The sequence below is a fragment of the Haliaeetus albicilla genome, chromosome Z (genome assembly GCF_947461875.1).
Source record: "Haliaeetus albicilla chromosome Z, bHalAlb1.1, whole genome shotgun sequence".
In the NCBI taxonomy this organism is placed as follows: domain Eukaryota; kingdom Metazoa; phylum Chordata; class Aves; order Accipitriformes; family Accipitridae; genus Haliaeetus; species Haliaeetus albicilla.
Genome location: NC_091516.1, coordinates 50,169,443 through 50,196,704, shown reverse-complemented (window position 1 = coordinate 50,196,704; position 27,262 = coordinate 50,169,443). Strand labels below are relative to the sequence as shown.

The following is a 27,262-nucleotide window of genomic DNA, read 5'->3' as shown; positions in this document are numbered from 1 at the left end:
CCAGCTGGCCTCATATCTCAAATTTTCCTGCCTGGTCTATTGTCAGTTATTGCACATCAAGGCTTTCCTTTTAAGAGGCATGGGTAAGAAGCCAAATAATTCTTCACTGGGTGGGAACATTACACTGAGTCTGTCTTTCTTCAGTAACGTTTATCTTCTTGCTATCAGCTCTCTTCTTCAAAAATGAAAAGACAGAAAAACAATGTACTAAAAAGTAATTAAGTTTGTATCAGGAAGAATAGCACGCATAAGAATTTTTCATTTTCCAGAAAAGTAAAAACTTACTTTCTACAGATCAGTATTTTGTAGTTATTGGTGGTACAGCCTGCTAAAGCCACTCATTGATCACTCATTTGAGCTAAAAATTGAGTACCTAGATTTAAGATCCAAATGAAAACCAGAAATACATTAACAGTGCACTTGTAGTTAAAAAGGTTAAAAAAGATTTTTTTTCACCCCACATTCATTTACATTTTCGCATGGGCAAAAATAGCAACTCTGGTTAAAGCAAAGTATTACTTCTTTTGGAAGGTAAAGTAAGTATACGTGAAGAATCAAAAGATGTTCATTGTAACTGATAGGAAGAGGACCAAAAAAGAATGGCCCAAAGCAGATAGCTATTCTACTGCAGAACACTTGCTGTTAAACTGACAGCATTCTTTCCCACCTTGCTTAAAGTTACAGATCTGAGACTCTGGCACAGAACAGAACTGTAAAACTCTCAGCAAAGAAAGCAAGAGCTTTTGACACAAGTTAATATTCTAGCACGATATCTAGTGCTGTTCTGAGAATCCCCTATCTTCCCCCTTGCAGAATATAAAGGCACGTCCTCCTTTTCCTATGACAAAACACGTTCCCTAAAATTTTATTCCTAGAAAAACATTACTGCCCAATATCACCGATACATCTGCAAGTGTTTGTCTCCAACATGCACTTAGTTACTGCTTCAGGGCAACTATACTTCGATGGAATAGTTGGCTTCAGTTGAATTCAACACCTTTGAAAAGGCTGGTTTTACATATCAAAAGTTGGAATTAAAAACTTGACTGGACAAGGGCCTGCACAATCTGGTCTGAAGTCTATGTTGTCCTTGCTTAGAGCAGGAATTTGGACTAGGCGACCTGCCAAGATCCTTTCCAATTTGGATGATTCTCTGATATGGCGCTCTTCCTACTCATAGAAACTTTAAAAATATAACCCAGGAATTGGATATTTTACCCAAGTTCTTGCACATAGTTTAATTCAACATGTTCTTGCACTTAGAAAAGTTGAAGAACTCAAAAAAGCCCCTCCAAAGTCTATACAGTAAAATATAACACACAAATCGGGAATCCTTTACATGCCTCCTCAGTAAATTACTTCAAAAATATTTACAGTGGATTCTCATTTTATTTCATTGCTTCCATTCTATACACTAAATTTTCAATTAACAGTATTTCAAAATAAAACCAGCTCCCAAGTTCACCATACTTTCCATTTCAAGACTTATGCATTTATAATACATGAAAGTTAGATTAGTAATAGCAAAGTAGACTGGCAAATTATTCAGTCAGAACTTATGAACAGCAACACCTTTGCATCATTTTGCCATGACTACTTTCCATAAGTGATAACTACTATACAATGATTAATGATCAAAATGCACATCAATTTACAGTATTCACAAAGATAGACTTGCCACATGAAAGCATGAAAAAGGCAGCAGCCTCTCATACAAAGTAAAAGTGACTCTGCACATGCTTGTTTTATTTGTGAAAATCACCCCCTCCCCAACTTTCATGATATTTACTGATGAAACCACAAAGGACTAAGTTATTTAGAATGATCAGCACTCATTTTCAGGCTGAAAGTCTTGATTTACTAGGGGAAGAGGGCAAAAATGGTACATTTCAGTAGTTTGCTTGCACATAAACAGACTTAATTCTGCTCCACAAAATATCTAATCCAGCAGACTTTAAATGAAGGACATCAGTGCTAAACAGTAAGTAAATAGTTGTGTACATCTCTCTGATCTAACAAAAGAGAAACTCTAGAAATAGCCAATTAATTTTTTTATGCTTTCTATACACTCTGAACACTGATACTACAGACATTCGTAAGATTATTCTACTCTTACATGAAGTACCAGAGCAAAATTAAAACCTGAAGTTGAGTAAAAGTTGACTAAAAATGGCACTTACACATGCACACATCAGTTTCTAATTTGCTTTATTCACACACTTTAGTTACTGTAAGCCTTGCAAACAAACTGCAAGACGGCCCAGTTTGCATTCTGTGCAACTTTGCCCAAACCCAAGTTTTTGTTATTTTTTACAAAGAAAGATTCCTTTGCTGTCTTCTGCCACACTGCAGCAAAGTAAGAAGTCTTCTGTGTACCTGTAAATTATGACATTTATGTCTACTTAAGTTACTTTTACAGTTTCTATTTTGCTCACAGCTCCATTAACAGTGAAGTTGAAAACATCTTTAAAAGACCAGTAAACTCATCAGTCTTCCACTTGCAAGTTCTTACAACTTATGAAAACAAATTTCTTTGAACTGGCTAACAGTCCAAACCAAATAACATATGTGATGCTTACAAAACAGATATTAAGAATTCATATCCATTCCTTAAGTCAGTTAACTGGCAAGAAGAAAGGTAAATCCTCACTCCAACCACATTTAAAATCCGATTCCCTTCTGTATGACTGCACATTATATATTCAATTTGTGTCTATAATTTTAAATTTAAACAGTACTTTTTTAATTACACTTAGGAACCTATATCCCCATTTTTAAAACAAGTTCTTGTACAGTGTAAGGAGAATCCATAGAGTGGATTCTTCAAAAGTCATTTTCTAAGCCATTTTAAACAATAATTAGGTTAGTAAGTCAATCATGTCCATGGTGCTAAATACACACCTGAACAGATTAAGAAACATTTTGAAGCAGTGTTGAGTAAATAATTTTGGTAAGCTGTAAAACTGCCACATGCAAGGTATACTGTACTATAACAGCTCCAAATCCTTTATAAAAACCTGGCATTCCTTCTTCCCGTTTTATAGTATTTATGCAGTCTCTCATCCCCTCATACTGAGTATTGATCGGAAGCACTTCATAGCCAAGGTCTGTATTATCAATTATTGTGCGTGTCCCTTGAATATGAAGGCGGTGTAAAACTGTCTCCAGTGGGTAAAGCATGACATCAGCACAAAGGCTAGCAGCAAAGCTAGCAATAAGTTCTGGAAAATACGCATCGAGCATGCTCTGCACAGAAGCAGAGCTCTCAGTTGGAAGGTGGTGGGGATTATCTCTTTTCAGAACAAACAAAACAAGCTTCTGGACAATGGAACTGATGACATAGTGAAGAACTCCATGTAGAGCAGTTGGAAAAGTCAAGACCATCAGAGGAAGGAGACGCTTGCTATGGGGTACGCCCATGCCTACAACTCTGCCGAGTCCTTCTTTCACACAGTCCAGGATGCCAGGATTATCTCGAATTATTTCACTCTACAAGCACAAAGGAATAGTTACAACTTGTGCTGCCCATTTCATAACCACGCTGACATCCACTTTGACACTTTACCACTGCTGAACTTTAAAAGAGAGTTAAACATTTACATGCCATTGTATCTACACAGCTATACTGATATGAATTCTTTGCTCTAACACTCTTGATAGCATGCAAGTAAATTTCTTTTAAAAAATGAACACATCTTAAAGAGTCTTTATTTAATGTACATTCCAGTTATTTGTGCCACTATCAAAGAAATTAAACTTTCAGCCTACTGCTGAGTAGTATGAGTCTGCCAAACAGTCATGTACTGAAAATGCCTATTTCCAGAGCAAAATGCCAGGAAGTATTTATGTAATTTAAAAGTCCCTTCCTTTAAGGACTATAACTCTGGTCTTTGAACTTGAATGTGCATAATAAAGACTTCCATAACTAAAGTTGAGTTGAAAGATCATTTTTAATTTGAATTTAATAGGTTCAGCTCTGCACATTTCCATTCCATTATTTGCATGTAAAACAGTACTCTTTACCCATGCTGTGTCTCAGAAAAGATGTAATTATTTTGTTCATGTAGTGAAAATAGAGAATTCACTTAGTAATTACTTACTCCGTTATACTCCACCTATGACTGTAGGAATAAGCTAAAGACATTGATTCCCCTTCTAATGCTTATACAAACTCAGTGTTTTATCATCTCTGTTACATCCAAAATTCAGGATTTGGGAGTTCTCAATGCCCAAGTCTCTAAGTCCATGCTGGCTGCGTCCTGACCTCATGCCAGGAAAAACCACCAGAACATTCCTCAGTACTTTGGGGAAGGACTGAAAGCCTGTAAAGCCTTCACGGTCAGTCTGCGCAGAAGAGAAACTAGTTCAAATACTTGAGAATTTAACGTTGTTCCAGACTTTAAGTAGAAGTTAAGCATCATAACCCCTACTGCATCCTCTTCTCATAGTCACTGCACTTCAAAACTGTGCTTGCTTTTGTCAAACACGCCACCACATGGTTTAAAATGTGAGAGACAAAACCGGTAACGTCACAGAGGTAAGTTTCTACCATTTACAGTTATTTTGATGAAATACATTTACTTGGAGAAGTGTGTCAAACTAATACTGTTGAACAGTATGGTTTATCAGAATTAAGACAATCAAAGTTAATATAAAACTGCTAGTAACAAATCCCACAATCTTTAACTTCTATTGCATGTTATTGGTCATTGTCCTCTTGCAGCACAGGAATATAATGTAAACCTGATAAGCCAAGTTGCCTCCCTCCACTGATTAATACAGCATAAATAAAATCTTCACAAATGCTATCATTACCTCCTTTGTGTTTCTAATAAGAAAGCTCATGATGATGTTTCCAGGAACTAGAAAATACATTTCATACAGCATATGTACACCTATTCAGTAAAATACTTGCACACAGCTGAACCTACTATGCCTAAACTCTCAGATCTCAGTGGAGTTATTTTCATAAGCAATGCTTTACAGAGATGATCATCTATCTAAAAGGCTACGGGAGATGCTGTTTTGGCTTTTTGATTGTTTTCCTATTAAGCTGCTTTCTAGCAAAGAAACTTTATTACTTATTTTGCCAACAGAAGACAGTGTCTAGATCATGTTCTCTTTTATCTTTTATTGGTAAATGTTCCCATGTCCAACAACACAGATCTTTCATCCTTTCAGACAAAAATACAAGCAGTAAGATACCTGAATAAAATATTCCATTCTGTGGCCTGCTACGAACTCAAGAAACATGAACACTGTTCTACCACTGTTTCTAGTTCCAGGATTATGGCATGCTCAGGGTAAAGCCATTCCCCAGGATATAAGAGTTTCCTAAGTCAGCTTCTTAATATGAGACCAGTTAAATCTTCCCAAGGCTTCCACAAACTCAGAAGTCCACTCAGGCAGGATTTATGGAACATTATTTTCAAAGTAATTCAGAAAGAGAGAAGCAGAGGGTTTCTTAAATACAGAGTAACTTTAGAGAATGCGAGTTTGTTGTTGGGAGTCTAGCTACATGCCCACATGCACAGACGTTTAATCTCACCTGTCCTGTTAGTCCACAATGTGGCCAGTTCAGACAGAACAGCCTTCCTAGTACCTTCCGGCTCCTTTAAGGTTGGAACCCCTGCACAGAGCAGAATTCTGTCCCTTAAGAGCACCTGCCTCTAAAGTACATGCTGAAACTAAGAAACTGTAGAAGTCAGCCTTGTTTGCCTCTTCTCCACAGAAAAAGCACCATTTTGTAGAAATACACCAGCAGTTAACTGTAGATTTGAACAGCTGGATCTAAATCAGTCTTAACTGTACTTACAACTTGCCTATACTATCAATGAAAATTATTATTTTGATGACTGAATGACATTAGAGTGACTATCCTGCACCATCCTCCACACAAGAGCTCACGTTACAGTAAAAGTTCCTTAGCTGCACAAAGATACTATCATGTTAATTAAAAGCAGCTCATTATATAGAGATAGCTGGAAGAATTACCCTGGACCACTTCTGCATAGCTAAACCCTGTCTCTTTCTCCAGAAAGAGATGCAACAACTAACTGAAAGAATCTGCAATACAGTGCTATGGGTTACTCTGTACAGTTATAGAACAAGTTAAGCTGTATCTTAAGTGACAGGTCCAGATATTTATTTTCACGGCTAAGGAAGAACTAGATGAAAACTTAAAAGCAAAAAGTTGACTGAATTGAAAGCAGTCCTGAAATAGTAGAGTTCAGTATTTTAGCAAAACAAAGCTGAATTACTGGAAAAGCTTTATAGTTTTTATAGGGGAAGGGGTCACTGCAACAGCTTGCCTAGCAACCTTTTTAAAACCTTTACATGACAAAAACTTCTTTATGTTTTTTCTGCTAGAACATATAGATGTAACTTGTCCTTATTTCGCAGACAATATACTCCAACTACATTAAATGTCCTTTCTAATTCTAGATTTAGACTTAAGATAGTACAACTAATATATCCACCATAGTAAATAGTTTTTATCTCAGTTAATAAGCCATACAGCCTCATGCAAAACAAATGTAACTACTGCAACATAAACCTGAATCTAAAGCCAAAGATTCACTTCTCCACATAATCTAATCCATAAAGAGAATAACAGTATCTTTTAAAATGTTGTAAGTATATGTAAGTTACCTGTACAGTTTCAACCAGGCTCGCAGAATAAAAAGGCATTGCTATCACATGTGTTAAACTGTAGAAATTAACAAAATAAGAATTAAGGTCAGGACAATACTATAATTTTAGCCAAATACGCACCTGAAAGTTGATAAAGATATCTACCAAGACATGCCTGAGAGAAAATTAACAAACCATAACTCATTTATTAAAATGTGCATCAACAAGTTGAGATAAACTTCAGTCTGAAGTTCTGTTAAATTCTATTTCCATGTGACCAGTCTGATTCAGGTCTCTCAGATACCGTAATTTAATTACTAAAAGAATCTAATCCTTTAAGTCAGTCAGGTTCCACACAGACACCGGGATCTACTGAGAAAAAAATAATCTGTGGAAGTGGTGTATGCAATCAAGATTGTTCAAAAAAATAAAAATCTGAAAATTACTATTAGCACCCTGTCAAGTAACCATAGCTGCAGATTAAACTAATGTACATTTAGTAGTTTTGTTAATGTTTACATAAAAAGACATAAGGTAATAACACATGCTACACTTACCCTTTGAGTAGAAGGTGTCCACCGATCTGCTTGAGGTTCCATTTATGTGAAAGCTCCCTAAAAAGACAAGTATTTACCTTAATATGGACAAGAACATGTTATTCTCAAGCATTTCTTCCATGGGCATCACCATCCAGTTTTCATATTGGTGTTCAACTATCAGTTTACATTGCAGGGTTTCGCATATGGGAAAGACACATCAGCTACACATTTAATAAATCATGCTTAACTTTTAGAAGTTATTTGGGCCTGTTAGATATTCTGTCAAAAAAGCTTTCAATTATTAGTAAGGTGTCTGTAGCTCTCACAGCTACTGGCTTTATTGTTTTGCATTTATTTTGTATCCTTATGTACCAACTCTTAAAGACATTTTCAGGGAATACTGGATTATTGCAAAATCTCAGTAGTTTTCTGTTATCAACATACATTTCTTATTATGTTTTGGTTTGGTTATGCTTTTTCTTTCTTTGAGGTTATGTTTACCCAGCTGTTTCTTTCCTGAAAACCTAAATCACATTCTGACACAGTTCAACATGGACCAAATCAAGTACAGTAGTAGGTCAGACTAGAAGCTGCATAGTAATTCTGTACAGACTTAACTCAAGTCTTTTGGCATAAAACCAGTCTTCAGCGTATCCTGGTAAAACAAGAGAAAACCCATGTGTTCAACACAAAGGTGACTTTAAAAAAATCCCATTAAAGTAGTATTTTCTAGTTACACACTTCAAAATATGAAGAGTAAATGTTAACTACACTCCACTTGGCAGAAAATGTAATCCCACCTAGCTCAAGGTAACATTCAAATACTCTAGCTATGAGGTAAAGATATTTGTCTGAAACGTTAGACATACTAGACTATGCATTTTTAATAACAAGCTATAAAGTGTTCAGTTTCAATTCTTGCCCAGGAATCTACTCACTCACTGCCCGTAGCTACAACGCAAATCCAAGAAAAGATACTCTTTACTCTTTCTGAAGAACTGTGTGTTCCTAGTAGCTAACACTTTTCTAACTACATAGGTCAGTCACTAAAGAAGAAGGGAAGATCATTTACCATTATGTGTTTCAGACACTTAGATCACCTCCTCTAAGCCATAACACTTAAAAAGATGTGGAAAACGAAACCAGTTAACCTAATGTGTGAAAGCCTAACTTGTCAATCCACCAGCTGTAACTATTCCTGCAGCGGAAGAACAATTAACAGAGTAAGTTTGTCTAGTACAGAACAACATTCAACTTGCTGCAAAAATGTCAACACCCATTTCTGGGCTGCTCTACTAAAACAGGGGGATTCTTTTATAATATTATGATATAGAATTGGAATGGACATCTCACTTCCTTGTGTCCTTTGGAGCTTGATAATGTAGTGAAATAACCTTTTAAATCAGATTTGCTGGCACTGCTGCTATAAGCAATAACCTTCACCTCCCTGTGACAGCCCAAACATGCATGCAACCATTAAAAAGGGAGAGCATCCAGTAGAAAACTGCATGGGGTCGTGCATGTACAAGACAGACATTTTAGCCAGATCACTTCCCCAATCCAGTTCTTCGTGACTGTTCACATACTATGTTGGCACAAGGATGGGAGTAGCACTGAGGATGGAGTAAGCAGGTACTAGCAGAAAGGATTGCTTCTTGGCAGCAGCACCAGCTTACTTTTCAAACTACTGAACAACTGGCCCACAAGAAGAAAAACCTCGCTCACATTGGACAGAAATCAGAACTACAACAATACAAACACTATATCACATCCCATGAACTTAAGCATCCCCTACAGCAATATTTAAAAACAAGAACAATAAGTCACACTTGGAGGGAAGTGTATGCCTGGGAATTTCAGTTACATGTGAGACAGAGCTGACCAAAAATCTTCAACACACACTCCACACAACTGAAGTATGAAATGCTTTTGCTAATGCTTTTGATGAATGCCAGAACCTGCAAAGACTTACTTCTATTACTATGCATGCATGCGTGCATCATAATAGTAGTTTGATTCAGCCTGCCTACATTTCTTATCTTTAAAACCAAGCTAGTTTCCATGTCACTGAAGTACTTGGTCTCTGTACACACATTAAAAATAGACACTTGTCTCTTCTGAAAGCTAACATGATTCTCAAGCCCACTGGTCCATTCAAACTTCACCAGCCTTAAACCCAGCTACCTGCCTGGATCCCTAATATATTTTCCAAGACAGGTCCTTATTTTCCTGGTTTCAGTGTGTGCCCTGCAACTGTTAAGTATCCTCTCTTAACTTTTGATTATCTCACAGTCTCCTTGCATTTCACTAGGAGTTTTAGTTACTTTATACAATAAACTCTCTTGAACAACCTGCTTACTCTTAAAATACCTGTAACAAAACCAACAATATGTAGTATTATACTTGTCAGCCCTTACTGTCAGCTCTGGGCCATTATAAAACAAAACATGGATAAAAAGTCTTCAGCCAGAAATTCTTTATCAGACTTTGTCTCAAAGCAGAAAGACATCACAGTGTTTTACCATAATCCTGGAGTTATAGTTCAGCATAAAAAGCAGGCAGAGTCACACGTCAAAATAAAAAAATATTACTGAACTACTATAGCCGAATATGGACACAGTGAAATAGAGTGGTATCTCTTCAAATTAGACATGTAAGTTTTCTGTATTTAGATTAATGAAACTAGGACTTTTTACTTTACACATGGTATTTGCTAGTACCACACAATACAAACCAAAACACAAAAAGAAACTTATGAATTCTTTTATTAGAGTGGAATTACACTGAAGACCTATCTCCTATGTTACTCCTATACTCAGACCAGTAGGCAGACATACCAAACATATGAAGCTCCCAGAAAGAGTCCTCACTATTTATTAATTACAAGGTTGTCTTGGCAAAGACAATTACACTGTGCTGAAAATACCTATTCAATGTCTGACTGTTCTAATCAAGTAAAAGTTTTCAAACAGCCTTACATTTCTAACACTTTCAATATAAGTCAACAACTGATGATTAATTTGTTAGAAGCAATAAAAAACCCATGCAATACCTTGGCAAAGGTGTAAATTCACTGATGATGCCTTCTGTTCCCAGGGTTATGCCTTGAACAATGAAAGTGCTGCCCATTCCCTTCCAGAGAGCTCTTGGACCCTGTGTTTTGAAATATGCAACATAAAACTCAAAAATCTTTTCAACTTACTAATTTTTATGAAATTTCAGCAAATTCAGACTGCACAGGGATATGACTCTACTGTTCAGCTTCACTATTACCAAATTCAGGGGACAACTAACTTTTCAACTCTGAAGAAACTTCTGCTCTTCAATAATTTCAAAGTTGCCAACAATTTTGGAGGCATATCTCTCACTGTTAATACTCTGTACTATAAACTTAACACCATTTTCTATGGACAAAATGAGCTTCAGATGTTAAACCACATCTGTAAAATTCAAAAAGTCTTTTCTTACTGTCTTCTGATCTGAGTTTCAGGATTGCCATTCTCATGCAGAATTGGAAATTCGTGCAATACTATCTTCGGAAGTAGTCATTTGGATAATCTCTTTATACACATAAACACTAATTATTTTTTTAGAATGCTAATGAATAGAATTAGTTTTCGGGATCTTTTGTTTTCTAACATCTGCAAATCTCTCCCATTAAATACTATACTACTTAAAAAAAAAGTCAGTGATCTCCTTGACACATTTCTGCAACCATAAAAATAACAAACTCTTACAATGGCCATGTTTTTAACCACCAGTTACATAAAGAGTAAAAGATAGCTATGTACTATGTGCTATAGTAACCTTCACTGCTCAGATACAGCCTGACACCAAATACTGACCTGTGTCTTATTGATGCTGTACATAATATTGACAATAGTAAACGGAGTGAGATGATAATTCCGAGCATGATAGTTAACCTGTTAAAAATACAAATAATGGCAGTTTTTATAAACACTTACAGATGCTACAACTCTAAAGGAAAAAGCGCTTCCAAAATAAGGACTTTTTCTCTGTAAAGATCAGCTAAAATGACCAAAACATGAATTCATTCTCTCTGAAATTTAGGGAAACAGGCAGAACTTTTATGTATTTGTATGCCGAAAATGTAAACAACAAAACAAGCATAAACCAGAAAACAAAGCATCCTGCTTGTAAATGGCAATCTGGAAGTTGCTCCACAGACTCTGAACACTTACTTGCTGTAATTCACCTTCCACTGCCCAAAAATGATAAATAAGAATGTTCAAGATAGGTATGCTACAAATAAAAACATGTTAATATAGCAGTATCTCCCTAAGAATTGTAAAGCTTCCTTATACTCTACAGAGTGTGAAAACATGAAGTATCACAGTACACAGGAGCTCTGACTGGAAGAGGTAATATAAAAGACATACCTGACACTGACGACGTAAAACAATGCAAGGATGTGCCAGCACATTTTCTGTAAATAGGCTTTAAAAAAAAAAAAAAAAAAAAAAAAGAAGCGTATTTAAAGCATGGGAAGCCATCAAAAATTTATTAGAAAAAGCTTGTTATTTTTCTCTAACAACATTAGATCAGTATTTGGAAAAATATACATTGTCTAGTGAATTAATGAGGCACTTTAGATGGCTACCTAATAGCCTGCCAATACTATAAAGGAACACATATCAAAAAACCTGACACATGCACTCACTACAAAAAAGCCCCTATCTATCTATCTATAGAATGTATGTATTTTTATAGGCAAAACAACATACCAAATTTCTTAAAACTTTCCCTCTGCAAAATATGAGGGAACAGAACAGGCCAGAGCCAGAATTATGAAAGGATTAGTTTCCAGTTTTATGTTAATTCCGCGTACCACATTATTAATCAAGACTCTCCTTAGGAGGAGGGCCAGAGGATTGGTACTAACAGCTGACATTTTTTAATCAGAAAACATTACTGCCCAAAACCAACTCTCCCTCCACCCCCAGAAATGGTATTTCAATCAAACCTCCATAAGAAAGTTCTCTCAGTTCTAAAGTAGTATTCCTGTAAGAAAGTTCTCTCAGTTCTAAAGTAGTATTCCTGGTCACAGCCACGCAGAGAAACTTTTCATTTCATCTCAAAGTGCCCGAGTGATCAGAGTACTTACTCACCTGTATGTGGTTCAAACCTGGGATATGGATTAGAAAAGCAAGACCTCCGGGCTTTATCTAAGCACCCCAACCCAAGTAAGAGCTCTGACCACTGACCTACAGGATCACCTGAGCTAGGTCTCTTATGGGGATTTTACTCTGGATAAACAAGTACTAATTGCACAGAAAAGTACTGAGCCTGCAGTTTCACAACTATTAAGCTAATTAGCAGTTTGCTACTACCGAAAAAGGTGAAACTTTCCCTGTACTCCGACTGTTATCTATTAAGCCCTCCTGGTAGCCAATTCAACTAGCCTCACAAAAACTAACCTTTTCCTTTGGGTGTTTTCTACAAGATTTCTGACTTGAACCATGTGTGTCTGACAAGTGATCTGGTACAAATGCAAAAGCAGAAGCAGGGAGAATTGCTCTCAGCAATGATACAATGTTGATCCACTCTCTTTCTCAAAACCACAAGCTCATTTTAGTCCTAGTGGCCATGGTGCTCAGGATGTGGAAACCTTTCTCATGCTTGATTAAATCAAAGCATATAGTTCAAAAGGACAACTGAGCCACCCCAACATCTCTCTGCTCCTGAAGGAGATCAACATGTTCCTGCCCTACGGCTCCCCTTCTTTGCTGGTACTCTCCTGAGCTCACTGAGCTTGGTAAGGTTGGAAAGAAACCGAACAACTCTTTACATGTTTGGGGGGGCTAGTTCTTCCCCCTCCCCCTGATCAACTCTATTTTAACAGGTTCATCAAGGGGTCTGAATGAGCAAGCTCAGCCACTGCAAGGGATGCAGTGGGAGAAGGACAGGCAGTTTAATGAGATGGGATGATCTGATTTAAGCAACTCACTACTCGCCAAAAAAAGTCATTCATAGTCCTTCTTTATCCCTTCCCTCACTGGCCCAGTTAACTGGTGTCTGCTGGCTTTCACAGCTAATCAACTCCCAAGTAAATCAACCTAACTGAAACAGCAAAAAAGAATCCAGCTCTTTCCTTGACTTTATCTTCTGTTTTAGTGAGTTGAACAGGTTAAAAGAGGTTCTGATGGGCATCAAGGGTGATAACAATGGGGTAAGGAGCAGGACTGGCTGGTGGTCAAGTAAGAGGTCCTCCTCTTTAAGCAGAAGGCCACTATAAGAACCTCAGCTGACATAGCTTCCCATATTGGTCTAACTGGGTAAGTGACACAAGTACTCTCATGTTCTGAAGAGAGAAGCACTCTTCTTAGAAGTCTCACATTCAGGTCAACAAGGAGTAAAACTTTTTTTAGTCCTAACTTTTTCAAGACAAAAAAACAACCCACTTCCCACCCTTTCACAAGTTGCATCAGTACATTGACCAAGAAAAGCCTAATAAGGTGAGTGTGATTAAGCAGGCATCCCGCAAAAAATCCCAAGCTTATCATCATCCTTACACTTGACAATTTAAGCTCGAAAATGTTGTTAAGCATGTTAAAGTCCACCACTTTCTCAAAAATACTACCAATAATCACTGTCACCATAATAAAGAATAAAATGATTATTGGACCACTTGGCTAGAGTAACATTACTATTCCAGGATAGTTTGATAATATACTTGAAGACATTTTCACCTTCTTAGGAAACAGCCACACTACCTAAAAATATTAATAAAAGTGGCAAATGTGAACACAGTTTTCTGGTGTTATTTTCAGATTGCTCTGATAGGGTACACATACCCTGGGCACACCGTACGAAAAACTGTTTCTTATATTCATGGCTGATTAAGTAATTTTGAGAACACTTCAGTTAAAGAGAACAGAAACCTACATGGATTTCAGGTAGCAGGTTTATAAAGGCATTTCAACTGTATAAGTCTACCAGCATAAAAATACAACACAAAAGTGTACATAGGGATCATAAGACAACTATAGCTTTACTACTTCATTATCACTGAAAATCATTACACAACTCTTACCTTGCAAGGCCAATACCAAAGCCTGCAAATCTGTTCAACTGCTCTGAAAAAAATAAAAACAGATTATACAGCAGTGATAATCACAAAGTGGGAGAAAATGCCATGCAGACTATCTGAAAAACTAATTTTACACTGTACTTGCTTCAGAAAATTACAAGCAGTAAACCACAACATTTATGGCAACTCAGCAAGAGAGGATATAAAAAATTATTCCCCTGGGAATATTTGCACTTTGGACTGCATTTGAGTTTGTACATACTTTTATAAACAAAATTATTCTTGTCTTAAGACAGCTATGGGGTGGGGGGGGGAAGAGAGACAAACTGAACGCAGACCAACCTCTGAAAAAGTTAGCATGCATGACAGTTTACAATAATTCTGAAATACAAATTTCGTCATCTGAGGTGAAATTAAGTTTAAAATAAAAAACAGTAAAAAGAGGAACTTTGGGAAAAGTAACACAAAATGCCACTGATGACATAACAAACAACAACATGATGCAAATTTTCACGTCAGTTGTTTATCTCCACTCCTTTGCAAAAATCTAGTTACTAGAGAACTGTTAAAACTGCAACAAGAGTAATGGGTTCTATTCTCTGTTGTCTGCTACCAGACAGACATTTACACATTGGGAATTATCAGAAGAGATTTTAAGAAGAGAATCAGAACTGTAAAGGCAACTGAAAATTAATGCTCAGTCCTATAATCTACAGGGTGCAAGCAGGCTGTAAGCACAGGTAATGCCAGTCACTTCAGTGGAGCTCCACACAGGCGTGGCAGCCCTCCTAAAAGGAATTATAAGACTCTCTCCACTTGCAGAAGCTTGACTCAGTGATACTGCAACTCCTTATGAGTCCTCCAAAATGCAGAATCAACATACCCTCCATGAGTAGATAGGACAAAAAAAAAAAAAAGTAGAGTCCGAGTATGAAAGTCCAGGTAAGAGTTGTACTCATTACAACCTGAACAGAAACACTGCACTACAGGTTAAAAACCAGGAAGACTCACCCATTAATACAATTCAATTTTAAATAAATTAGTCTTTCATAAAACTTTGATACTCAAGTGTATATAAACTGCTCCAGAACATCCTTTTAATTAAAGGAGAGAATGTTCTGTAGCCTAGATTTAGCAAGTTTCTCTTAATTCACCTCAATCTCACAAAGACATAAAATGATACTGTACTTCCAAGGGTTTCTGCTCAGCTTCCCAACAATTACTGGAGAAGACATGAACAGTTTCTTCCTCAGATTCTACCAGTCCCATGGTTCCTTCACTATCATGCATGGAGGGAGGGTTTACTTCAGCAGCTCATGCCACACCCCTTGTACTTTTTCAACGGAACAATAAAGCTGCCAGAAGACACAAAGTCTGAAACATCAACACCAAGTAACAAAATATACTCAAGACCCAAAGGTACTTCCTGCCCTTACGGAAGACGGAGTATTTCTGCAGGATATCGTTTACATGGGCAATGGGGAGCTGACCACACGCTGCTTAACTAGAAGCTGCAGGGTGCCTTCTGGCACTCTCAGCCGTATTGGCCTGCAACTACGCGGTGCTACACAGAGAAGCGGGTGCTGGAGTGCAACAGGCGATGGAGCAGGTTCTCCTTCTTCTAAGGGACTTTTTTCCTGGCGCTTCAGCATCGCCGGCCCGCCGCCCCAACGCGTCTCCGGGCCCGCCGCGGCAGAGGTCAGCGCCAGCAAACCCGGGCGGTGCTCGAACGGGCGCGGCCAGGCCGCGGCACAGCCCCACGGCGGCCGCCTGCTCGCCCTTGCCCACCTCGGCGGGTCGCCCGCTGACGGGCCGCCGCCGCCGCAGTCGAGCGAGGGACAGGCGGAACGGCGAGAAGCCGGCTAGCCCCGCCGGGCCGGGCCGGGCCGGGCCCCCCCTTACCGGCGCCGGGGCCGCCCGCCCCGAGGTTGGGCTCCTCGTTGAGGCCGGCGCCCCCCAAGGGGGTCCCCGCCCCGTACGGCGGCGTCTTCTCCCCCCAGTGCAGGTTGCGGCTGCCGGGGATGTCGGGCGGGCTGGTCACCCAGTGGCCCAGCTCCGAGGCGCCGCCGAAGGGCCTGGCGCCGGGGCCCGGCTCCTCCCGGCCGCCCCCGCGGTAGCCCAGGCCGTCGAAGCCATCGGGGCGCCGCGGGTGCATGGCGGGAGGCGCGGGGGGCGGGGGGGAGGGCCGCGCAGAGGCCGGCACCGGCGACAGCGGGGCCCGCAGCCAGGCCCCCCCGGTCGCCACTTCCGGCCGCGAAGCGAGGGACCGCACCCTGCTGAAGCCGAGCGCGAGGCCACGTGATCGAGAAGGCGGGCCCCGCGGCAGGCTGAGCCAATAGCGTCCCTCCTTCTGCCCGGCTCGGGGAGGAGGGAAGTGGGCGGTGCGTCCAGCGGGGAAGGGCGCGGGCCTGGCCCGGCGGCGGAGGGCGGGCGAGGACGCCCCCTGCCGCTCCGGCGGGCCGCCCCGGGCGAGCGGGGCCGGGGAGGGGGACGAGCCCTGCACCGCCCATCTCCGGGCTCGGCCTCTGTCGGGGCGGGTAAAGAGAGCCCCGGTGCCTTCCTGGCGCGCAGAGAAGCCAGCCCGGCTCCCGACGCTCTTCCCTGGTGAACTCTCCCCCCAGCCGGAATCAGTGAGACCCGGGTGCGGTGGCCGCCCGGCTCCCTTCGTGCGAACCGCCCGGCAAAACCGGGAGCTGGGGCTCGTGATGGTGCTGACGATGCTCGCGGGCCCGAGCAAACCCCAGAGGGGAGAGAGGGCAGGAGGGATCGGAGAGCGGTGCCCGCCCGGCGTAAGCCGCCACTCCCGTTCCCTGCGCCTCCCCTCCTCTCTTCTGATCTCCTTCCCCCTAAAATGCTGGTTGCTGTGCAGCCTCCTGGCTGAGGAGAGACGAGCAGGGCCACCGGTGGGACCCCGGGTGTTCCCCCTCCGCCAGCCGGAGGGGTTTCTGACGTGAGGCATGCCGGGCCTGACACCGGCCGAGCACCTTCCCTGGGGGCTTGGTGCTCCCTCAGCTCCCCCCGCCCTGAGAAGCCCGCCAAGGTCTCCCGCAGCTAGGCCTCGGTCTGACCCACAGCCTTTCCTTTTTTTGTGCGCAAGGTTAAGCCAGCATTAGCCCGTTCAAGTCTAACTGTAGCCCAGGCGCAGGAGTCATCCACCGCTTCGTGCTTTCCCACCGTGACGGCCCCGTCTGGCTCCGCACAGTGTGCTTGGGGGCGGTTTCTTCTTCTGCCCTTAAATGCAGTTTTATTTTACCAGTAGAGCTTCAAGTGTTTGCCAGTAACCAGGTAAAGAGCCGGCATCCGTGTTTGACACGGGAAGAGCAGAGCAGAGCCCCAGGGGGCAACCGCACTTTTGTCCTGCGGTAACGCAGAGCCCACACGGAGCCTCCCTCTCTCCACCTCCACTTTTATTGGGCCGCGACATTTTCCTTCTAACTGAAAGTCCGCTGGGAACGTTGTGTTCTAATGTTGTAACCTCAAACCTATGGGCAGAAGAGCCAACTGCCTCTGGAGGCAGGGGCCAAAACACTGCAGCTCTTTTTGGGGGTAAAGATAATTATCCGTATTAAAACCAACTAGGTTACTTCTGTTTCTAAAACAGGTTCAGCCTGGATCAGGTCAATAAATATTGGAATAAGCATGTCTTTAAGGATATGTGGTGATGTGATCATGCAGCATTACACATGAAGGAGGTGGCTCTGGATCTTAGAGGAATGGCGGATTTGAGAGAAAATGCTGCCAGTTAAAAAGCAGAGCAGTATTTATTGGTAACACCGCCTGCAGTAGGAAAGTGACAACGTGAACAATTAAAATATCTTACACACGGAAATAAAGATACAACATAGCTGGACACTTGTTTGTTATACGCTTTTAGTCCCCTGTAAAGCTGTGGAAATCATAGAATCATAGAATAGTTTGGGCTGAAAGGGACCTTTAAAGGTCATCTAGCCCCACCCCCCCTGCAGTGAGCTGGGACACCTTCAACTGGATCAGGTTGCTCAGAGCCCTGTCCAACCTGACCTTGAATGTTTCCAGCAATGGGGCATCTACTAACTTTCTGGGCAAACTGTTCCAGTGTTTCACCACCCTTGTGGTGAAAAATTTCTTCCTTATATCTAGTCTAAATCTCCACTCTTTTAGTTTAAAAGCATTACCCCTTGTCCTATCTCAACAGGCCCTACTAAAAATTCGTCCCCATCTTTCTTATAAGCCCCCTTTAAGTATTGAAAGGCCGCAATAAGGTCTTCCCAGAGCCTACTCGTCTCCAGGCTGAACAACCCCAACTCTCTCAGCCTTTCTTCATAGCAGAGGTGTTCCATCCCTCTGATAATTTTTGTGGCCCTCCTCTGGACCCACCCCAACAGGTCCACATCCCTCTTAAGTTGGGGGCCCCAGAGCTGGAGGCAGTACTCCAGGTGGGGTCTCACCAGAGCAGAGTAGAGGGATAGAATCACCTCCCCTGACCTGCTGGCCACCCTTCTTTTGATCTAGCCCAGGATACAATTGGCTTTCTGGGCTGCAAGTGCACATTGCTGGTTCATGTCCAGCTTCTCATCCACCAGTACCCCAAGTCCTTCTCTGCAGGGCTGCTCTCAATCCATTCATCACCCCAGTCTGTATTGATAGCGGGGATTGCCCCAGTCCAGGTGCCGGACCTTACCCTTGGCCTTGTTAAACCTCATGAGGTTCACATTGCCTCACTTCTTGAGCTTGTCCAGGTACCCTCTGGATGGCATCCAGTCCCACAGGTGTATTAACCGCACCACTCAGCTTGGTGTTGTCTGCAAACTTGCTGAGGGTGTGCTGGATCCCACTGTCTATGTCATTGATGAAGATATTAAACAGTACTGCTTGTCATAAAATGGGTGGTTTGGACTGCTTAAAGAATCATTGTCAAGGGTATTAGCAAAAATTTTATAATAGGAATTTATAAAAAGTGTGACTTCACAGAATTCAATGGCAAAGTTCACTCTATTACTTAATACATGGATGAAATGTGCAAAGAAAATCAAGTTAGAGTCAAACTAGAATGATTTATGCAGAGACCAAAGATGCAAAAGGGTACAAGAGAAACATACGAAGGAAAGTCAAGTTAGAATTGATTTTTCATGATTTGCACAGAAATTGGAGATGTAAACGGTAGGGAAGACCCTGCTGTTGAGTCACGAGGTTCAGAGAAGACACCCTTGCTTCCTAAACTCCTGTTGGAGCTCAGGTGCAGCTGGAATGATTTGTAGTCTCAGACTTGGTCAATGGTTTATGTCTAAAAGGTAGGGGATACAAAAGGGTAAAGGAGACCCTGCCATTGAGTCACGAAGTTCAGAGAAGACTCCCTTGCTTTCTAAACTCCTGTTGGAGCTTGGGTGTGGTTGGATCGACTCCTAGACTTCATCAATGGTCTATGTCTAAAGGCATTATATGTGAAACAGCATTCTGAGTTTCATTCGCAGTTTGAAGTGAATCAGAAGATTTAGAAGGGGCAACACTTATGTTATACTTGCTATAGGATACTTGAGTTAATTCACACATGCATGCAGACAGACACTAAGATATATAGGTAGATATACATATATATATAAAGCAAAGCAAAAGTAGGTTAACTGTTAACAGTTCCCCTCAAGCTCAGTGAAAATGCTCACATCAAATATCTCAGCAGTATTCTCAATGGGCCAATGGTTGAGCCTCAAGGAGCAAAGGGTATTGGCCCAGGTCCTGTTGTCAGCTCTCGGCAACAGTCCTCTGATTTTCGCAAACTGGAGAGTTTACAAGCTCGGAGAGTGTCCTGGTTTCATCTGGGATGTAGTTAACTGTCTTCCTAGCAGCTGGTACAGTGCTATGTTTTGAGTTCAGTATGTGAAGAATGTTGATAACACTGATGTTTTCAGTTGTTGCTCAGTAGTGTTTAGACTACAGTCAAGGATTTTTCAGCTTCTCATGCCCAGCCAGGGCACCTGACCCAAACTGGCCAACAGTGTATTCCATACCATGTGACGTCCCATCTAGTTTAGGAACTGGGAAGTGGGGGGGGGCAGGGTTTTTTTCGCCGCTTGGGGACTGGCTGGGTGTCGGTCGGCGGGTGGTGAGCGATTGCCCTGTGCATCATTTGTACATTTCAATCCTTTTATTACTACTGTTGTCATTTTATTAGTGTTATCATTATCATTATTAGTCTCTTCTTTTCTGTTCTATTAAATCGTTCTTATCTCAACCCAGGAGTTTTACTTCTTTTCCTGATTTTCTCCCCCATCCCACTGGATGGGGGGGGAGTGAGTGAGCGGCTGCGTGGTGCTTAGTTGCTGGCTGGGGTTAAACCACGACAGAGAGGCATCCCACTCAGAGGAAGATGCTGGCTGCAACCTGCTGCGGTCCTGGAGAGCTCCAAGGATCTCACTTAGGACTGCTGTTTATAGGTTCACAAGGTGATTTGCTTTAGTCATCAGCAAATTACTGGAATTCCAGTGGCACTGGTACCATTTCCACATGACCTACGATTCAGATGAGGGAGGACTCCAACGCTATCAGGGAATGACTTAAAATTCAGGTAAGGAAGGCTCCAAGGATGTCAGGGAACGAAAAAAAGACTGATAAGGGATGCTCCAAGGCTGTCAGGAGCAGAGTAATGTTCCTGGTTCTGCATCTCTGCCTCCACAAGGCAACAGGAGTCCTTGGCACAGTCAGTGCTGCTCCCCACCTAAACCATGCAAGGTTTCCTGGTACAGTCAAGGGATGCTTAACCACCCATTTTATTACACAAATGCTAAGGCCTAACAGAAATTCCTGAGATGGAGGGAGAATGTACCACCACACTGATGAAGATACTAATCAGTACTATTAAAGAGAAATGCAGGTGTGGGATCTATGCCTTCTACACAGCATCCCCAGAGCAGCCCCTGGTGTTTGTCCGACCATGCCCTCATGGCACAGAATTTATTTTCAAATGATTCAGCAGAAGTTTGGGCTGATTTCTTTTGTTTGAAAGAAAACACAAAGAAAACAGAACAATTCAGAGGTTTGCTTTTGCAGTGAGAAAGAATGACCAACAAGCTAAGTGTATTGAGCAGTAATTACAGTAAGACACAGAGCTCCTGTGCTAATGATCCCTTAAATTAAATTCCTATGTGACCTAATATAGGGCCAGGCATGCAGTTTCTGTACTTGGTTACTGCCCTCTCGTGGCAGCATGACCACCCTCCAGGAGAGAAAACAGAATGAAAGTTGTTAAGAAGAGAAAGCAGCAAACCACACTCACTCAGAGAATATAGGAGAAAAAGTGTTGTTCCAAAGAACAATGCAATCTTTTTCCACATTGGAAAAATAAGCCAGATCTGCTGTCTTTTCTAAAACAAGGCTAATGAACTCAGTATGTGTGTGAGATGTAGAAGTGATCTGGGTGAGGAAACTATATGTCACAGAAAAACATCACCCATTCCTATACATCATTACAGACATCTACCACCTACTGTACCCTTTCTTGCTCACAAAAGCAATTTTCTGAGAAAGATCCATTTTTTGTTTTTCAGTCCTTACAAGAATACTTGAGCAGGCTTCCAAGGTATTGTCTCCCTTTCCTTCTATGACAATTTCTTTCTGTAATGTCAGAAAGGCTAAAAGACAACTGGACCCTCCGAGCAATGGTAATTCTTTGCAGGAAATATGAGCTCTGCTCTTCAGGAGAAGTCTACTTTCAGCTTTAACTTCAAGAAGGTGAGCCTGTGTCATTCAGGATCCTATATGCAACATAAAGAAATGCATCCTACATAGCAGTTTACTATCAACTCCGTGTATACTCATATAGCTTACTATAAGCCTGTGTGTTCACAGGCCATGCACACAGGGCATCTGTTCTCTAGGTAGCTGAAAACAAGCAGCCATCTGACTACTTCATGGGGAATGCTTTTTCACATGCAAACCTTCAGTGTCTCTCTTGTTCAATATCTCACACATAAGAAAACACAAATTACCTTTTTTGTCTACACATACCTAACACCTGGCTTACGCTGCTTGCTTCTACCAGAGTGTGTCTTTGCACTGGTACTCAGAGCTCATCTTTTGGGTACTTCCTGCCCTTCTTTTTCCTTGAGTCCCCCCTGTCTCCATGCACATGCATGCTCTCACACATGGTGACAGGCAGGAGCAAGTTATGCCAGTGGAGAAAGCTGCCCTAATGCTATGTGCTTAATCAGTAAAGTGGATGTTCTGAGCAGATTTTGCTTAGCTTTCTCTGATAAGTCCTGCAGAATTAAAATCTACATTTCCATTGGAAAACAAGGTTGTTAGCTATTGCTGTTATCCAGTTAGCAAAGGACTAGACTGAAAAGCTGCTGAGACAGATTTGATGTACCCTACATGTTCGAGATCCGCATAGTTGGTAGCTGCCCTCTGGTTCATATAATGGAAGAGGTCATCTGTGCTCCAAGGTAGCCTGAGTTTTCCAGCAGTACAGCTTGAAAGAGATTTGAGTTGTGTCAATATATTGGGTTTACATGACCACAGGAGTGGCTTCTGTAGGAGGACACGAGGAGCTGTCCCTATGTTGGACACAGCCAGTTCCAGCTGGCAGACCTGCTGCTGGCCAAAGCTGACCTCATCAGCAACGGTTGTAGTGCCTCTGTGAGAATATATTTAAGAAAGGGTAAAAAACTCTGCAGAGAAATTGGGAGAGAGGAACGAGAATGTGTGAGAGAAACAGCCCTGCAAACACCAAGGTCAGTGAAGGAGGGGGAGGAGGTGCTCCATGTGCCAGAGCAGATTCCCCTGCAGCCTGTGAAGGAGACTGCGGTGGAGCAGGTTGTCTCCATGCAGCCCATGGAGACCATGGTGGACCAGATATCCACACTGCAAGCCTGCGGAGAACCCAACACTACAGCAGGTAAAGATACCGTGAAGGAAGCTGGAGCCCATGGAGAGTCCACGCCAGAGCAGGTTTGCTGTTAGGAACTGCAGCCCATGGGGGTCCTGCTCTGGAGCAGGTTTATCCTGATGATTGTACCCCATGGAAAGGACCCATGCTCGAGCAGTTCTTGAAGAACTGCAGCCTGCGGGAAGGACCCACGTTGGAGCAGTTCATGAAGGACTGTCTCCCATGGGAGGAACCCTATGCTGGACCAGGGAGACAGTGTGAGGAGGAAGGAGCAACACAGGTGAACTGTTATGAACTGACCCCAGCCCCATTCCCCATTCCCCTGCGCTGCTCAGGGGCAAGAGGTAGAAGAGTGAGGAGTTCTTGTGGTTTAACCCCAGCTAGCAACTAAGCACCATGCAGCTGCTTGTTCACTTCCCCCCACCCCCCCCACCCCCCAACTAGTGGGATGAAGGAGAGAATCAGGAAAAAAAAAAAAGTAAAACTCATGGGTTGAGATAAAGACAGTTTAATTGGACAGAAAGGAAGAAAATAATAATGATAATGATAATGATAATAATAATGATAATAAAAAGAATTGGAATATAGGAATATACAAAAGAAGTGGTACCCAATGCAATTGCGCACCACTTGCTGACTGATGCCCAGTTAGTTCCCATGCAGCCCCCCCCCGGCCAACTCCCCCCAGTTTATATACTAGATGTGACATCACATGGTATGGAATACCCCGTTGGCCACTTTGGGTCAGCTGCCCCGGCTGTGTCCCCTCCCAACTTCTTGTGCCCCTCCAGCCTTCTTGCTGGTTGGGCACCAGAAGCTGAAAAATCCTTGACTTAGTATAAACATTACTTAGCAACAACTGAAAACATCCGTGTGTCAACATTATTCTCATACTAAATCCAAAACATAACACTGTACTAGCTACTGGAAAGAAAATTATCCTAGCCAAAACCAGGACAGGAGTTAAGTCTGGAAAGAAAGGGGAGGGGGTGAGGGAAAAATGTTTCAAGTTTTAGGGTTTTTTCTCACTACCCTACTCTCTTTTTAATTGGCAATAAATTAATCTTCCCCAAGTAAAGTCTGTTTCACCCGTGATGGTAACTGGTGAGGGATCTCCCTGTCCTTATCCCAATGCACAAGCTCTTTCATCTTATTTTCCCCTCTTGCCTTGAGGAGGGTGACTGAGAGAGCGACTAGGTGGACATCTAGCAGCCACCCAAGGCTAAACCACTACAGTGATTTCTGGTACCCAAAGTGGGGCTGTCAAGGAATTCAAGATAAGGACAGTAACTGGGAGAGATAATGGGCAAAACTCTGACTGGTCATTGCCAGAAAGTAGAATAATTGTGGCTATTTTTGTTGTTGTAATGTGGTGAAGGGACAAGGGGTGGAATGTCTGTAAATTGTCCAACTTTTTTGGTGTTGTCATGATATTATTTTGACTTCAGTTTGGGGAATTGATGTAAGTGAAGTTTATTAACACTGTGTGATGAAGAGATGTTTTAGTGATAATTCTTAAGTATGTGTTTCACAGAGGCAAGGAGTGGAATGTCCTGTGTTTACATTAATGGGTCAGGAGGGCCCATAGGATTAAAACTCTGTTGGGGTGAAGCATGACATGCTCATGTCATGACTTAACAACTGTCAAGGTCTGGTGACCAAAGCTGAGGTCATCTCCACAGCAGCTCTGCCTGTCCTGGGCAGGCAGATCCCTGATGGCATTTGGGAATTGCTGGATAGCCCACAGCTGCTGCTGACTCTTCACTCCTTCACAAGTACACCTTCTTTACACAAGGTGCCTTAGACATAGTGGTGGCAATAGAGGTCCATATGTCTCAAAGCATTTTGCAAGTGAATTAATTTTATTAGACAAGTTCTTATCGTGATAAAAGTCACCTCAAAAAAGAATGTCTCCTTGTCACAACTAACACAGGACTTGTGTGATCTCAGGGAAGTCTCAAGACAGAAGTTTTCCACCCTTTCTGACCTTTTTAGCCTACAAGTTTGGAGAAGGTCAGCAAAACCTCAGTCAATTTTGTTGGTAAGTACAGGGCTTGGATCTGGAATATTGTGCCTCAGCTACTTTAGAAATTGAGATATTTTATACCATAGGAAAATATCTCTGAATTAATTTTTTTAAGGGCACATGAAGCAAGATTTGAAAGAATGTATCACAGGCCAAAAAAACACAGCCAGCTATCCTTAAAGCCTATAGCATTTTCCTCAAGCGCATGAACATGTGTAACCAAAATGGAGCACTTCACTATTTAAAATGTCCAAAAAGCATGGCAAGCAGCCTGAACTCACCTTGGTCTCAGCCCTGAAAAAATATGTGAAATGTTTGATTGCTGTCCTGGTTTCAGCTGGGATAGAGTTAACTGTCTTCCTAGTAGCTGGTACGGTGCTATGTTTTGAGTTCAGTATGCGAAGAATGTTGATAACACTGATGTTTTCAGTTGTTGCTCAGTAGTGTTTAGACTATAGTCAAGGATTTTTCAGCTTCTCATGCCCAGCCAGGGCACCTGACCCAAAGTGGCCAACAGTGTATTCCATACTATGTGACGTCCCATCTAGTTTAGGAACTGGGAAGTGGGGGGCAGGGATTCGCCGCCGGGGGACTGGCTGGGTGTTGGTCGGCGGGTGGTGAGCAATTGCCCTGCGCATCATTTGTACATTCCAATCCTTTTATTAATACTGCTGTCATTTTATTAGTGTTATCATTAGCATTATAGTTTCTTCTTTTCCGTTCTATTAAACCGTTCTTATCTCAACCCAGGAGTTTTACTTCTTTTCCTGATTTTCTCCCCCATCCCACTGGATGGGGGGGGAGTGAGTGAGCAGCTGCGTGGTGCTTAGTTGCTGGCTGGGGTTAAACCACGACAATTGCCCATTTTAGTTTTGAATGGAAATAAACTTCAGATCATCTTTAGTGAAATATCCATGGAGGACCATGGAGGTCCTCCCATGGAGGATCCATTCCTCTTCATCTTGCTGGACAGTGGAGGCTTCAACTTGAAGAACCTATTCCAGAAGTCCTACTTTGTGTCAACAGGAACATGTAGATCCTTGTCACTTTTGAATGATAGGTATTTATTTCAGTGCCTAAATGGAGTTCCCCAGAAGCCTCATTTCATTCACTGTTTTTTTAATCTCACGATTTACACCCTGCTGTCATCATGTAGATTCATGTGCAGGGATAGATGGGGTCAGTGGAGTGCTATCCAGTCACCCCATCTTAACTGTCCTCTGTTGGCAGAGAAACACCATGACAGAGGTGGAAGCATACTTTTCCCTGACAGGCTCTAAGAAAAGCTGGATGGAAAAGAGCCTGCTAGGCTGCCGGGGAGAGAAGAGCCCTTCACCCTGTGTGTGTGCACTCTGCTTTAGACAGGTCCCGCTCGGCATTACTCCCTTCCTTTGGGCAGACTTTTCCACAAATTTACCTGAGATGTAAAGTGACGCTCTGGTGTTATAAAGTCGGCCGTGTCTTGCTGCCAGATCTTGTTAAACCAGATGAAAAGTTATAAAGCAGGGGGGGGGGAAGAGATCAGTGATAAAACTCACTGGAGGCAAAGGAAGCTCCCAAATGAGCAGCAGTTGGAGCAACCTGGACAGGGAAAGAAGTAAATGAAAGAGAATATAAAAGGATGCAGAATGAAAATTTATAAAGGAGAGGAAGCAGCTGCAGTTTTCACCCTGACTGAAGAAGGAAATTAACATTTCACCACCAGTGGTGCCCACCAGGTTCTTCTTTTGGGCTGGGATGACTTCTCCCACCTCTAAAGTTTTGTCCCTTGATGGAATAGGAGTATGGGGAATGTTTTTTCATATTTACAGTGTACTCTTTTACCCAGTATATTCTTCCTGCTGGGCTATAACTGTCCCCACTTCTAAATGTACTTCATGCTACGTAGGAGACTTTTACTGCCCATTTCCATTGCCTTAACATTTCTGAGGATGTTAAAATAATATTGTAAACAACTTCATCAGAAATATACACTTGCTTTAGCCTTTTCTTTTTTAACTATTTTTGCAGCCACAACACGGCAGCCAAACTTCTTAAGAGAATATTTTTTAAAAAGCTGGATTTAGAGAGCTGCATAACCACTTCAGGAAGGCACGACTTTCCGTCATGGCATGCAGTACTGTTCTGGGACAATCTATACATAGCACTGAGTA

General features: G+C 42.0%; 1 protein-coding gene across 1 annotated transcript; it reads right to left on the bottom strand.

Moving 5' to 3' along the window:
* Positions 1–1,369: 1,369 nt before the first annotated feature.
* On the bottom strand, positions 1,370–16,498 carry SLC25A46 (solute carrier family 25 member 46). Its single transcript, XM_069777035.1, has 8 exons — positions 16,126–16,498; positions 14,227–14,269; positions 11,573–11,630; positions 11,018–11,095; positions 10,225–10,325; positions 7,191–7,247; positions 6,652–6,709; positions 1,370–3,489 (listed from the first exon to the last, which is right to left on the bottom strand). Exons 1-8 carry the CDS (start codon positions 16,376–16,378, stop codon positions 2,911–2,913), a joined length of 1,227 nt encoding a protein of 408 aa, XP_069633136.1. The 5' UTR covers positions 16,379–16,498; the 3' UTR covers positions 1,370–2,910.
* Between the last annotated feature and the right edge of the window lie 10,764 nt (positions 16,499–27,262).

Excerpts from the sequence above, each read along its gene's own strand:
- SLC25A46 (XM_069777035.1), bottom strand. The coding sequence starts at position 16,378 with ATGCACCCGCGGCGCCCCGATGGCTTCGACGGCCTGGGCTACCGCGGG. Across the intron at positions 10,326-11,017 it reads ACAGCATCAATAAGACACAG|GGTCCAAGAGCTCTCTGGAA; the intron begins GTCAGTATTTGG and ends TTCAAAACACAG. Across the intron at positions 6,710-7,190 it reads GGACACCTTCTACTCAAAGG|TTTAACACATGTGATAGCAA; the intron begins GTAAGTGTAGCA and ends TAATTTCTACAG.